We start from the raw sequence: 12,933 nt of genomic DNA on the forward strand, positions 1-12,933 counted from the left end.
CGCCTCAATCGCGCGCCGTGTCCTCTCGTCCTTTGTTTCTTTATCCGTTTCACTCCTTCCTCTGCGTCGAGCCAAGTCTCGACGACTGACTTCGAGTGTGTGTGTACACCTCCCGAGGCGAGGGTCCCGCCGCGCTGTATGCTCCACTTTTGTCATGTCGCCTCAGCCCGCGAAACCGGTGTTTCTTCTCTTCTGTTCTTCTCTCTTTCTCCCAACGGGGGCTCGGCCTCTGTCGACCAGCGCTGCGGCTGCTGCGTTTGCTCGACCCGCGGGGGCGTTTAAGGCCACCCGCCCGGCTTCGTTTCTCCATTCGCTAGATCCAGAGATCCATCCGCGAAGACTCTCCGCTGTCTCTGCATGTGCGACTTCAGGAGGAAATTTCCCCGCTTCTTGTCTCGACACCACGCGAGCGCTGCAGGTTGCCTCTCGGTCCTTCTCCTCTGCTCATCCGTCGAAACTCAACAAAATGGCAGCCTACATGGGAGGTTTTGACCCCAAAGTGAGCTCTCCCAGTCGTTTTCGCTGGAGCAGTAAATTTTCATATATACCACTGAATAGCGCGCATATATATAGTCAACATGGACAGTCTCTGAGGGGTGACTTGGTGCGTGGCTCGTGTGGTTTCCAAGGATTGCCTTCTCGGGTACCTCCACAGATTTTTCTCCGCCCTCGTCTGCTGTGCCCGCCCCCTTCACTTTTGGCGTCGTCACGTCACGAGCTGCCGCGCGTGTGTGTGTCTCGCGTTCCGTCTTCTGGGTGGTACTGCTTTTCCTCTCTGCTCTCCCCTCGACCGGGGGGCGACGGTCCTGCCTCTTCTTCTGCGCCGTTTGCTCCGCTAGAGGTCGCCCGCCTCCACAAGGCCGCACTGAGCGTGGGGCTGCCACGTGTTGCCTCTTGTCACGCCTTTGTTTTTCTCCCAGGATCCGCAGCAAGTCGCGGACGTCGTGCTCGTCCCGACGCTCTCGGATAATTACGCGTATCTGCTTATCGACAGGTGAGACGAAGAGACTTCGCATTTAGCCGCCAAAGAGATAAGAGAGGGGATTCCAGGTGCGCAGATGCATGTGGACTTTTGCGGACTGACGTATCTCTCCGTATCGATACTTTGACATTCTTGAGCGCTTTCATGCAGACGGGTGTGCGCCTGGATGTATACCAGAAATGGGAGCTGCGGAGGCGGGCAGCTGGCGGCTTTGTGCGTCTTGAGCGGTTTTCGTTCCAGTTTAGTACTCGACGCTCCTCCCCCAAGCATGCGCGTTGGAAGCGCCTCTCGACTTCCGCGGCTGTGTGCCGGGTTTGAAGCGTGAACACCTTTCTCGCTTATTTCTGCCCACCTTGCCCTCGCCGCGTCTGTCTGTCGACGTGTGTGCCTCTAGGCATCTACTCACCACGTTCTGTTAACCTCCTGGGCGGTGTGCGTCAGATATCTGCTGTTGGGGCGAATTTGTGTGCGCTTTGATTTTGACTGTGCGCGTCTCCTCAGGGCGACGAAGGCCGCTGCATGCATAGACCCCGCCGAACCGGAGAAAGTGAGTCGGTCGGCGTGGCGAGTTGGCTTCTCCTTCTCTCGTCGATGAATCATTCTCGGGTGTCGCGCTGCTGTGTCTGGCGTCTGCATGTACGCCCCTCTGTCGAAATCATCCCCGCCGCCCCAGCAGGCCGCGTGACTCTCCATTCTTCTCCGCGCAGCGAAAACTGCCTTCATCGACCCTCTCTCTCGGCCCGTCAAGAGTTCCTTTCCGCCCGCGTCTTCGGCTGCTCAGTTTCAGCGATGCCTCCGCGCGAGTGCCTGCTCCGTCGGCTCGTCTGGGTCGTGTTCGAGGTGTGTTCTGAGGCCCTTCCGTTTTCCTGCTACTCTGTGCGCACGTGCGTGTCTGCGTTGCGCCTCCTCGCAGGTTCTGAAAGCCGCCCAGGCCGCGGGCGCCGAGCTGAAGATGTGTCTCTGCACCCACAAGCACCTTGACCACTCAGGCGGGTCACCGAGCGTCTTCGCCTAACAGTGGCTCCGCGCTTCCCTCGTTTCTGTTTTCCGCGCTGGATCTGTGTATCTATCTACCAATCTGTCTATACCTATCTATCTGTATCTATTTGTCTACCTGTCTATCTGTGTCTGTCTAACTGTGTCTGTATCTTTTCTTTTATAGTGTTTAGGTTTTAGGTTTCTATCTATCTGTCTATCTATTGATCTCTAGCTAGTTCAGTCTCCATCTATCTCTACCTATATGTATCTGTCTCTCTGTATCTCTCTGTCTATCTGTCTACCTATCTGTCACTAAATCTCTATCCATATCGATGTCTACCCGTCTGTGTAAACCTGTCTATGAGTCTCTATCGCTATCTTTCTCTCTCTGTCTATATCTGTCTTCATCTATTTCTCTGTGGTCTGAAGAGGCATCGAGAAGATGCTCTTCGCGTTCTTCTCCGCTGTGCCTGTTTCGCGCCGCTCCCGCTTCGCACGCCTCGGCTGCACGGTCCTCTTGCCTCCCCTTGGCGTGTGTCCTCGCTGCGTCCCGGTTTTTCTGCTTCCGCGGAGGCTGCGTGGCGCCACGGTTCGTGCGGGCGCTGTATCCCCCTCTGCGTGTCCGCAGGCGGCAATGTCCAGCTGTCGCAGAAGCGGCCCGATCTCGAGATGGTGGGTAGCGGCTACGAGGAGACTCCGGGCGTCAAGAAGACCGTCCGCGACGGCGATATGCTGTCACTCGGTGAGGAGAGAGACTGGCGTCTTCTTTTCTCGGCACCCGTTCAGCTCGAAGAAGGACGCACGCGGATGCCAGAGGCACCTGCTGCACTCTCTGGAGCTATATATATGTATATATATATTTGTATATTTGTAGATATGGGTAGAGATATTTCTCTATATATGAGTCTATGTATAGATGCAACGGCGCAGAGCGTGGCGGGGTTACGGCTTCGCGTGAGAGCGCATGCGCTGTGGAGGGGGCTTGAGCCGGAAAGGGCGAATCCGTTGTCTTGCTTCTCAGAGTTCGGCAAAGAACTGCCTGTGCGTCCTCTGGCGCCTTCCATCTCTTTCTTGAAGGGGCGTTAATAGGTGGCTGCATGCAGCGTCTCACGAGTGCGATCACCGCCGGACACCGGATAAAGGACTTACTTCACTGTTCCTCAGTGCAGATGTGGGGAGTGTAGACGCTGCAAGCGCGGGCGACGCTGCCTCGCGTGTCACGCGGGCGGGGAAAGCTTGTGTCGCCGCCAATGGACTCGCGCGCACGTGGGCATTCGCCGAGGGCGATTGCTCGATGCATAGTTGCGTAGTTATCGTCACGCGTCTCAGTCACCTCCGCTGAGCGTTTCTAGTTCCTGCCCTTGGAGGCGCAGAGTCCGGGACGCGCGGCGCAGTCTGTCCGCGCGCGGGGAGCGTCGCGTTTTCCCTCGAGGCTGCGGATTTGTCTGTCCCGTGCGGCGTTCGCAGGTGACCTCCACATCCGCGTCCTGCACACGCCCTGCCACACGGGCGGGCATGTGCTTTACTTTGTCACGTCGCCCAAGCAGCCCTCTCTGGCGCCTATCATTTTCACAGGTACTCAGGACGCCCGGAGGGGTGCAGAGTTTTCTGCTTGTTCAGCGGCGTATGCCCTCTTCGTGCGCATCCGTGTGGCGTGAGCCGCGCGTGCAGGTGGACCCGCGTAACTTTTTCGTTCGCATCGACTCAGGCGGCGCGCGTCTCTGTTTCTCGTTTGCCGACACGCGCCTCAGAGACGCGGGGGCGCCTCGCCTATCGCAGGGTCTGGCAGCCAGCCCTGGAACCAGCGCATATGTATTTCCATATCGAGTGATGTGTACGGAGAGTTTCTGGCGACGCGTTGGAAACGTGCAAGCGATATTCTTCCCCGTCTCGGCGCGTTCGCGCGTCGTCGCGGGCTGTCATCTTCGCCTGCGCGGCGTGTAGCGACGGAGGCGAGTCGGCATCGCTCCCTCGCGTGAGTGTCGGAGCACAGCGGGGGCCCCACAGGGCCTGCAGCGCCGAGCAAGCCGGAGCCGGACGATGCAGAGCAGTCTGCATGCGCTGCTTGTGTGCTGCGACAGGCGACACTCTGTTTGTGGGCGGGTGCGGCCGCTTCTTTGAAGGCACTGCGCAGCAGATGGTCCATGCGTTGCTGGAGGTCATCAAGCCGCTCCCCGCAAACACGCGCGTGTTCTGCGGGCACGAATACACCAAGTCGAACCTCGAGTGAGTGTGTGCGTTTGTCTTCTGCCTCCGCTTTTTTCGTCTCGTGGATGGACGAGCCCGAGTCGAAGCCGGGAAGTTACGTCTACAATGTACAGCCGAAAGTCGCAACTTAGATGCACAAATTGACTCTCCGCAGTCGCGAGACGGCCGCGGATCCTTCTTCATGCCCTCGCTGCGTCGCGCCTGTCGTGTCCTACGGTCAGGAGAGGATTCTGCCAGCCGGCCGCCCCGTGCATGAGTTGAAGTCAAGAGCGGCGCCTTTCGCAGCGTGTGCTTGAGCTCCGCTAGAGATGCGCCCCAGGAAAAGGGCTCCCTCGGCTGCGCTCATGTCGTCCGGCGTCTGCGTCTCCTCGTGGCGTGTAACTTCCGGAATTCAGTTTGCTTTTTTGTGTTGCCGAGCGGGTATGTAGCGTCCTTGGTTGCAGCTCGTTTCGCTTGCTTCCGTATGAGTCGGATACGTGTATTCATGCGCGCGTGGATGGATGTGTCGGGTCTCGCTCTCTCGTTTGATTGAGCAGATGCGCATGTGTGTATGCATTGGTACCCCTTCAGACACGTGCGTGGAATTCACTGTGTGTCGTCGCGGGCGAGAGCCTGCGGCGTGGGTTTGGCAGAGCGCTTCTCAGTGTGTCGCTGCGTGCGCGGCGTCCCGGTGTGCCTCGCAGATTTGCTTTAAAAGTCGAACCTGGCAACGCAGACCTTAAGGCCAAGTACGACTGGACGGTGAAGCAGCGGGAGGCCCAGCAGCCCACGATCCCCTCCACCATCGAGCAAGTAAGCCTCCGCGTCGAGTTCGAAAAGACGGCCTGTTCTCGCGTGCGTCGTCGCAGGGTGCACCCACAAAAACGCAGACGATGCTGCACGACAGAGGCATATACCGAAGTAGCAAACCGGCGCACCGCTGGCTACCGCGAGCTCTAGCATGGCTGCGAGTCTCCACGCGGCAGCAGGCACTCTGCAGTCTAGAGGTCACGCTTTGCTCCTTCGAGGCCGAGGTGGCTGAGACGCCACTCCGCAGAACGACAGCGCGAGCGTGGCGCGCCATTCTTTCGCATGCGCGGCGCCCATGCGTACAGAGCAAGTCAAACCCCCTGTCGAAGGGCGCGCGGGGTCATCCTCCGAGAGCTCTCTTGTGGAGTTCGATCACGCAGCTGCATAGCAGAGATCGTTGCACGGTTGGGATGTAGTGCAGTTCTCATTTTAGCGGAACTGGAGTGTGTCGGGACGAACGGCAGCATCGCGCGACTTCTTAAAAACGACTTCGGAAACTCGAAGATGTAGGGGGACTCACACACTAACAGGAGAGCACGTGGCAGAGGGCGGACTGCGTGGCACAGCGGCGGGTGCGAAGGCTTCCCCCGGTAGCGTGGTCAGGTCGTCGCGCACTGTTTTTGCAGAGTAAAGCTTTTCTGTGGATTAACTGTCGCTGGTGTCAGGAGTTGAGGTTCAACCCCTTCATGCGTGTGGAGGAGAAGAGCGTGCAAGAAGCCATGAAGAGCGTCGGCGACACTGTCGAAACCATGCAGCGTCTTAGAGAGCTCAAGAACCGCTCGTGATGGCAGATGCCTGGGGCGCTGAGAGCGGAACTCATCTCGTCGCGTGCAAACGTGGAGACGGAACCATGGAGGTGGACTTCCGACTGTCTACGTGGAGCGTGTGGGCAGTCAGCTGTTACCGAAACTCGGGGAAGTCGCCTTCGAGTCGCACCCCGTGGACGTATGTTTGCATTTATATAAACCCGAAACGTAAGCATGCGCCATATGCGATGTAGAAACCCTGCCAAGGAAGTTCCGTTATATTCACAGGCTGCCGTTGACGCACAGAGATACATACATACATACCTAGCGGAATGAACAACTCCAGCGTAACTCTGACGCCCCTGCGGAGGATGCAAATCAATGTGTGTGCGCCACGTGCTCCATGTTTTTGAAAAGATTTGGAGGAAGTTTCCTTCGTCGCCCTTTAGGGGGGCTGCGCGAGAGCACCTGACCTCAGCGGTTGGGTCCACCACGTATTGTAGCGCATGTCTAGCCACACAGATGCAATCTATGTGGTTTCGGGCCGGCCGGCTGTTTCTAGAACCCTCCATATAGTGTGGGTCTCCGCGCAGACACGGACGAGGGCCCTAGTGGCCTTGTAGCGAATCCCATTTATGCATCCGTTGAACAAAAAGGAGCGCCGAGGGCTCCTACAGACTCCCTACGCGTATTCGGGGCGGTGCCCAGCAGGCGACGTCAGTACCGCTCGACCAGCTTCTATGTGCTGCGTGGTGAATTTTTTCGCCGGACTTTGTGGTTACTATTCGCTGATCCCACAACCTTCCTTCGGTGGGCGTTCTGGCCACTCGAGCGTGGGGTGTTAGGCAGGAATGCAGAGGTCGGGTTATTTGCGTAGCGGTGCCTCCTGTCGGGAAAAAGAGCATTCTGACTCTGCCGACTGCGAGCGAACGCCGCAAGAGGGAGAGCCGCCGCGCGCAATGGCACTCGCGAGCTGGTTTTCGCGCCTGTGCGGTAGTGCCACAAGCGGTATCGCATTTACAGCGACTTGCGTTTGCAAACACTTTCCACGTCGTTCCATATTACAAGATTTTGTCGCCCTTCGGCCTGCTCAGCAACGAGTGCGAAGCAATATACTCTGCCAAGCGTTCTTTTCGTTCGTGCATCCCGCACCAAAGTGGGTTCCTCTTTTCATGAGATTGCGTCTCCTGTCCTCTCTGTGACACACATCACAAAAAAAGTGCGGAAAGTCCGATGCGGCCGGCCGCGAGAGAGGCACTCGGCTCCATATATTGGTCTCGAAGAACGTTTTTCTTAGCGGATCCATGTTTCACAGAAGGCCCTAACGTATACGCGAGCGGGAGGGGGGAGGGGAGCCCAAGGGAGGGGAAATCCCTGGCACAAAATTCTTTACGGGTATGGTGACAGCACAGACCTCGTCCGTCATATTGCTCAAGGCGGCCTTCTTCAGGTCTGGAAAGCGTTAACTGCAACACGTTTTCGTCTAATTATTGAACCGCTCAACATCTCGGGGACCCGGGGTTTCAACACAACACAGTTCATGCACAATGCCAATGTGTTTCGCGAGCCCCGCCCCGGGGCATGAGTGCCCGTAGCCCGGCTTTCGCTTTCTGTCGCCTCAACATGTACAGAGTAGTCCGACCAGATGCGTCCGATAATCGAGATAATCACTGCTTGATGTGGACGTGAAGCACTTGTGGTGCAAAGGCCGCCGAGCTCTATGGCGGAGCGTTGGCTTTCGGGTGTGGTGCCGCTGTGTGGAGAGTGCTGACCAACGGAGAAGAAGACACGCCGCTCCCCCGGATAACCGCTGCGAAATGTGTAAAGCTCTCTGCGCCCTTCGGCGGAAGTACGACAAGACCACCGCGTCCAGCGTGTGCGAACCCACTCGGGAGCAGTCAAACAAAATGTCGTTTGCTTTCACGGTTGAGCCTGTAACCGAGAGCTCGTGATGCCGAATGCAGCCCTCTCCCCCCACGGATAACGTTTCGGCTCCGTGTGCCACCTGCGTCTAAGGGGCGGGGGCGTTGGCTCGTCGTACCCACAATTTGGCGAACTGCATTAAGTAAAAGGTAGGTTGGCAGAGTGTGTTCGCACCTGGGATCAATGCAGTACCACAACAGCCTGTAGTTACCACGGGTAACGACGGAGTTTTCTCACCCTAGCCGCGCAGTCATGTTCTTCTGTGGCTTTGAGCCTATTGCCGTGTAGTTACCGACTGATCGCTGGTCCACGTGCAAATGTACGTACACGCAAATCAGAGTTGAATACTTCTCGCTCGCTGACGAAAAAAACTTTCCTGGCTGCAGCGATTCTCGCATGAATGTGTTGTCTGCTCTGTTGACTGTGCTGAGAGGCGGGCCATTTTTTTATCCGTCAGCTCATGTGAACTGCGTTATTTTTTGTTCCTAGTCCGCATGAATCAAACAGCAAGACGGTTGCCCTACGACACAGCGCGCGGTCGTCCTGCCGATCCGTCCTTCTCTCCGGTGGGCCCTGCATGAGACCGAGTGTCACAAGAGAGCCTCGATGCAACCACAGTGAAGTCAGCTGGCACCGCACCCGACAAATGGCAGGAGGCGCCGCGCCCCGACTTCATGCCATCGACAGGTACGCGTCCGTGGTCGGCTTGCATGGAATGAGTAGCTTCCTGTGCTTCCAACCGTAACGCGTCTCCGGTCCCTCCCCCTGTGTGCCGTAGAATTTCCGACTCACAGTCTTATTCATTCTGCTTTCCGTTCGCGCTGTTAGCGGGTCGCTGTTTGTATGATCATCCCGCCCTCTACGATTCACCTGCTGCTTCAACGAGACACGACAGCCAACGTCCCCGCACGACCTTAGTTTTTTGTCGCAGGGGGGCGAGGCACATGCCTCGCGGCGCACGAGAGACGAGCACGCGCAAAATGTAGTTAACGCTTGCCCGAAATGCAAGCGTGTAGGTGTTCGGTGTTCCTTACTTGACTCCTTTAAAATTAGACGCTCGGCAAGTGAGCCTGATTGAATGCCCCTTGAGAATGTTGGCGCAGTCTGTGGCTATGGGCTGACATCCATTCGATAGGAATCGCCAGTGAAAACGTAGCTGCAGAAGCTTACTTGCCAGTAGGTTTTTGTGCGGTCGCAAGATTCTATTGTTTTCGTCGCAGAACCGTCCCTAGGAGGTCTGTTGGGGTGATGCTGTGTTGCGGGTTAACCGTTGATCAGGATGCTCGCTCGCCAGTTCAGAGTTTAGGAGGGGAACGCGTTCGTCAATTCCGTATGCCATACTGCGCCGCTGGGCACGAGGGAATGGACAGCGTATGACAAAATTGAGTAAGGAGCCTGTTGATTCATGGCGCAACGCAACATCACATTCAAGATCTCCGTCAACGTTCGTATCGCGCGGGTCGGCGTGTCTAGCTGTCCATTTTCTCCTGTTGTTTGTAGGCGTACCCGGGGGCGTGGTGATGCGATGCAATGCCGGGATGTGTGTTCTACATTCCCCGCCTCCTTCAGCTTCCAGCGTGATGCCTCCCACTGCGTGGCGCGTCCTCGACCCGGCACTGTTGGAGTGCGAAGCGAACCACATTGGTCCCCAGTTTTCCACACTTATCTTCACTGTCGTCCTCGTAAGTTGAACCTTTGAATAAAGGGACATGCTGCTCAAAATGCGGCCATGGAATCCACTGTCAAAGCAGAAAATCCTGGCACTGAGCGACTGTTGCCCGTGAGCTAAACCAGAGACCTAGCCCCATTCATCGGACGCTGTAATACCAGGCCGCTCTGCCGTTCCGTGGATCCGTTTGCATGTCTATATAAGGTCCATAATCTCACTCGTTTGGCGTCTACATAGGGCCCTAGGCCTAGTCTGTGTCTGGGGTGGAGACCCGCATTACACGGAGGGCCCCAAAGGCGCTGGTTTGTGTGATCGTTGATAAAAACCACTCGCTTAGCTTGATATCCGCTCGTACAATTATTATCCACTCGCAGCAAATCTCTGCGCACCAGATGCGCTTGCGCCATTCCAGTTGTACGTCATCAGAACCGGTCACAAAAAGTGTCGTCGCGCACTTACTAGTCTGGCAGGTACGTGTCGACCGTCATCTGTTTCACACGCCGGAAAACAACAACAAAGTACGTCAGGGCCAATCAAAGAGTCGCTGTTGCGGTCACTGCAGGTGTGAAAATCCTCCGGTCTGGATGTAAGAGCCTCCAAGTCCGATGGCCTCCCTAGAGGTGTCGATGATTTTCCTCACTACTGCTGCCTCCCCCATTCGGAAGCGTTTGCGTCGTACCATTCGCTCGAGATCGTTTACGAGCCTGCTGTGCTGCCGTATCAGGAGACCGAGACGTGTCTTCAGCCCACGGATGCGTTGTGCAAACCGAGACGCCGTTCTTCGCAGCTTGAGCACAGACTGGTGTTGTGCGGGCGTCCAGTCACGGCCGTTGGCTTGTCTGTTTTCCCTGCGACGCTGATATTTCATATAAGCATGCCTGTGCCGTATTCGAAAAGAGTGGAGGGTAGTTGCGGCGGATTGTAAGTTCTGCATCCCTCTACCGATCTGTAGGAGGAGTCGGTCTGACAAGGAAAGGCGGGATCCGCCCGTTACGTGTCGCGCCGGGGATACTTCGTCCACACAGCAGAACAACAAAAGGCAAACCAACCAGCAGCGACGCAGCCGGAAAAAGGCGCTGGATGTTCGATGCGCCTCCATGCTTGGGCGACTTTGAGTCCTGGAAGAGGCGTCGGCCTCAAAATATGTCTGGGAGGCGGTACAGTTCAGAAGTCTGCAACGGGGCACGGGATCCCACCTTGGTTGTCGGCGTTCTCTAGGTTCAGCTGCGCAGCGCCACAAACGTTCCGCTGGCGAACGGAAACCTCGGTGTTCACACCGAACTACCTCTCACCGTTGGCCCTCTCCACGGCTAGGATCGCTTTTTAGGTCGCACAGTAGATAGCCCCTTCAAAGCTGTTGATACTCACACACCGACTCCACCCGCATCGAGAACCGGATTTCGGCGGCAGTCTTACAACGGATACCGTCCTATTGAGATGCGACTAAGCTGCTAATGCGCCTTTCAGAGGTTTCTGTGCCCTAAAGGCCTAGACGAATTTCTTGTCCTTCGCCATCGCGGCGGCCAGGCGACGCGCTCCCGACAGCGCACTAATCTGCAGTCGTTGCCTCAGCACGTTCCAACGAGGGTGTATACGCTACACGCACTTGCGTATGAACTGCAAATTCGTCTTCTCGAACGCCAACTGTCGATTGAACTCTATCGCCGGCGCAGGACAAACTTTGGTCAGCAGCGGGGCGACCACCGAAGTAGTTCAGCTCATGTGGGCTGGGGCGAAGTCCTCAGGGTAATTCCACACTCCAAGACCGGAACACATTCGTACCGCAATCGTCCCCACGTGGCTCAGCGACCGACTCTTCGGGCATGAGAGCACACCGAGGCTGTTCAAGAAAACAAACGGAAAGGGTGTCCTGTTACGGTGCTTATTAGCATTATCAGCCAAAACATAGATAAGATGTGCAATCGTATCAGTCTCAACAAATAGAGATGCCTTCTCAGGAACATTGTCAACGCGAAGGGGGAGACAAAAAGACCTGAAAACGAAAATCGTGATGCGTAAGGTTACGACGCAAGCGATGAAATCTCTCTTCGGTTCTCGAAACGAAGAGTGGTGGCGCAACGAAAATCGTGATGCGTAAGGTTACGACGCAAGCGATGAAATCTCTCTCTTCGGTTCTCGAAACGAAGAGTGGTGGCGCATCCCATGGCATTCCTCAAGGAGACATGCTCCCCTGCACTGCGGACGTGGGCCCGCATTTTGCAACGATACCAGCAAGGGTGTCGTTCATTGGGTTTGGAAGGCGTTTATGTACCGAATAGACGCGGCAGCGGACGACACGGGCAGAACGAGCGTTCAAAGGCGAGGCGCGAGGTTCACACCAGATCCGTACTGCAAGCCGGCGGGTTGCGAAGCTTGAGCACTGGCCTGATGCGCTTATGCATAAGCCACGGGCGCCGACATGCTTGTGCCGTTGGTGAATCTCAGATGCCAGCGACGCGGCCGCATATGTGTACACGTCGGATCTGCCGCTGACGGCCACAAGCACAATTCCTCCCCCCTGCCCCCCCTCACCCTCTTCCACCTCAACTCCGAGTTTGATAGTGGTCTTGGTTGGACAATGTATCCTCTACTAAGCACTAGCTTGATGGTGTTAAATCCAGAGGCAACTGATTGGATTATCGGAGGTACGGTGCCTTCGCTTCGAGAGTACCCTGCTCCACGATGCAGTTACACTGCCATGGAACCGTAACACGGACGACGCTCTAAGTGAACCGTGGCCCCTCACACACTAAAGGGCTTCCTGGTGTGACGGCGAGTGCCCCGAGAACTGAGTACGCTGTAGACGATGAACCCCGATGCTGATTTAGCCACCCGGTCCTAACTGGACAATCATATCTGACGCCATTTGTTTTTCTCTGCAGAAAAAGCTGTTTTGTCCCGCCCGTGTCTCGGCCCTGTCATAATGGGATCGTACCCGGGCAGTCCTCGTGCTCTCGTTGTCTCTCCGTGACCAGCGACTGCACTAAGCGTGGCTCGCCGGTCGAAGCACGCATGCGCTCGGATAAGGTGAAACTCGTCGCTGACCTGGTGTCGCTACTCACAGGAACAGCGCATGTGGATGTGATGGCGACAGTTTTTCGTAGCTCATCGCATATGCTGGCTGTGCGTTGTTTTTGTCTCGAATGTGCGATGCGTACTAGCTCCCAGAGCGTGAAACACAGTAGTATATGACGCGCCTCGCGTGTCTACCGATGTATGCACCGCGCACGGTAACATGCCGCCGACCGTTGTAGGCAAACTCTTAACACATCTTCAATGCATCGTTCTTCAATTTTTCGAATAAACCGTAGCCTTGTATCACCAGCGTGCTGAGATGTTCTGCTCACACAAGCAAAGACGTCGCGCACAGCGAGAGCGGGTTTTTAACCGGTCCGGCTCTCTAAAAACCCTGGCAGTCACCACGCAACATTCACACCTCGTGGCAAGGCTGGAAGGCGCAAGGTAACAGATAGCTCCCCACTCACGTGGTCACACACCTTCCTCGATGTTCAGTTATTCGCCTTATGGGTTACGCGCATGAATGTCACTCTGGTTCTGTCCGGCCTGCCGAATCCAATGCAAGAAATATGGCGGTATGGTGAGGAGAGGTGCAACCGACGAGATGGCGTACAGAGTCG

General features: G+C 56.4%; 1 protein-coding gene across 1 annotated transcript; it reads left to right on the forward strand.

Annotated features, from left to right (window-relative positions):
- Positions 1-466: 466 nt before the first annotated feature.
- On the forward strand, positions 467-5,742 carry BESB_031150 (hydroxyacylglutathione hydrolase; the record flags this gene model as incomplete). The annotated part of the gene is made up of 9 exons (XM_029361783.1): positions 467-499; positions 921-994; positions 1,484-1,529; positions 1,896-1,985; positions 2,603-2,702; positions 3,428-3,535; positions 4,042-4,186; positions 4,852-4,960; positions 5,623-5,742. The coding sequence occupies 9 exons, from the start codon at positions 467-469 to the stop codon at positions 5,740-5,742; spliced, it is 825 nt and encodes a 274-aa protein (XP_029215250.1).
- Positions 5,743-12,933: the final 7,191 nt, after the last annotated feature.

Source organism: Besnoitia besnoiti, chromosome XIII (assembly GCF_002563875.1).
Source record: "Besnoitia besnoiti strain Bb-Ger1 chromosome XIII, whole genome shotgun sequence".
NCBI classification, from domain to species: Eukaryota; Apicomplexa; class Conoidasida; order Eucoccidiorida; family Sarcocystidae; genus Besnoitia; species Besnoitia besnoiti.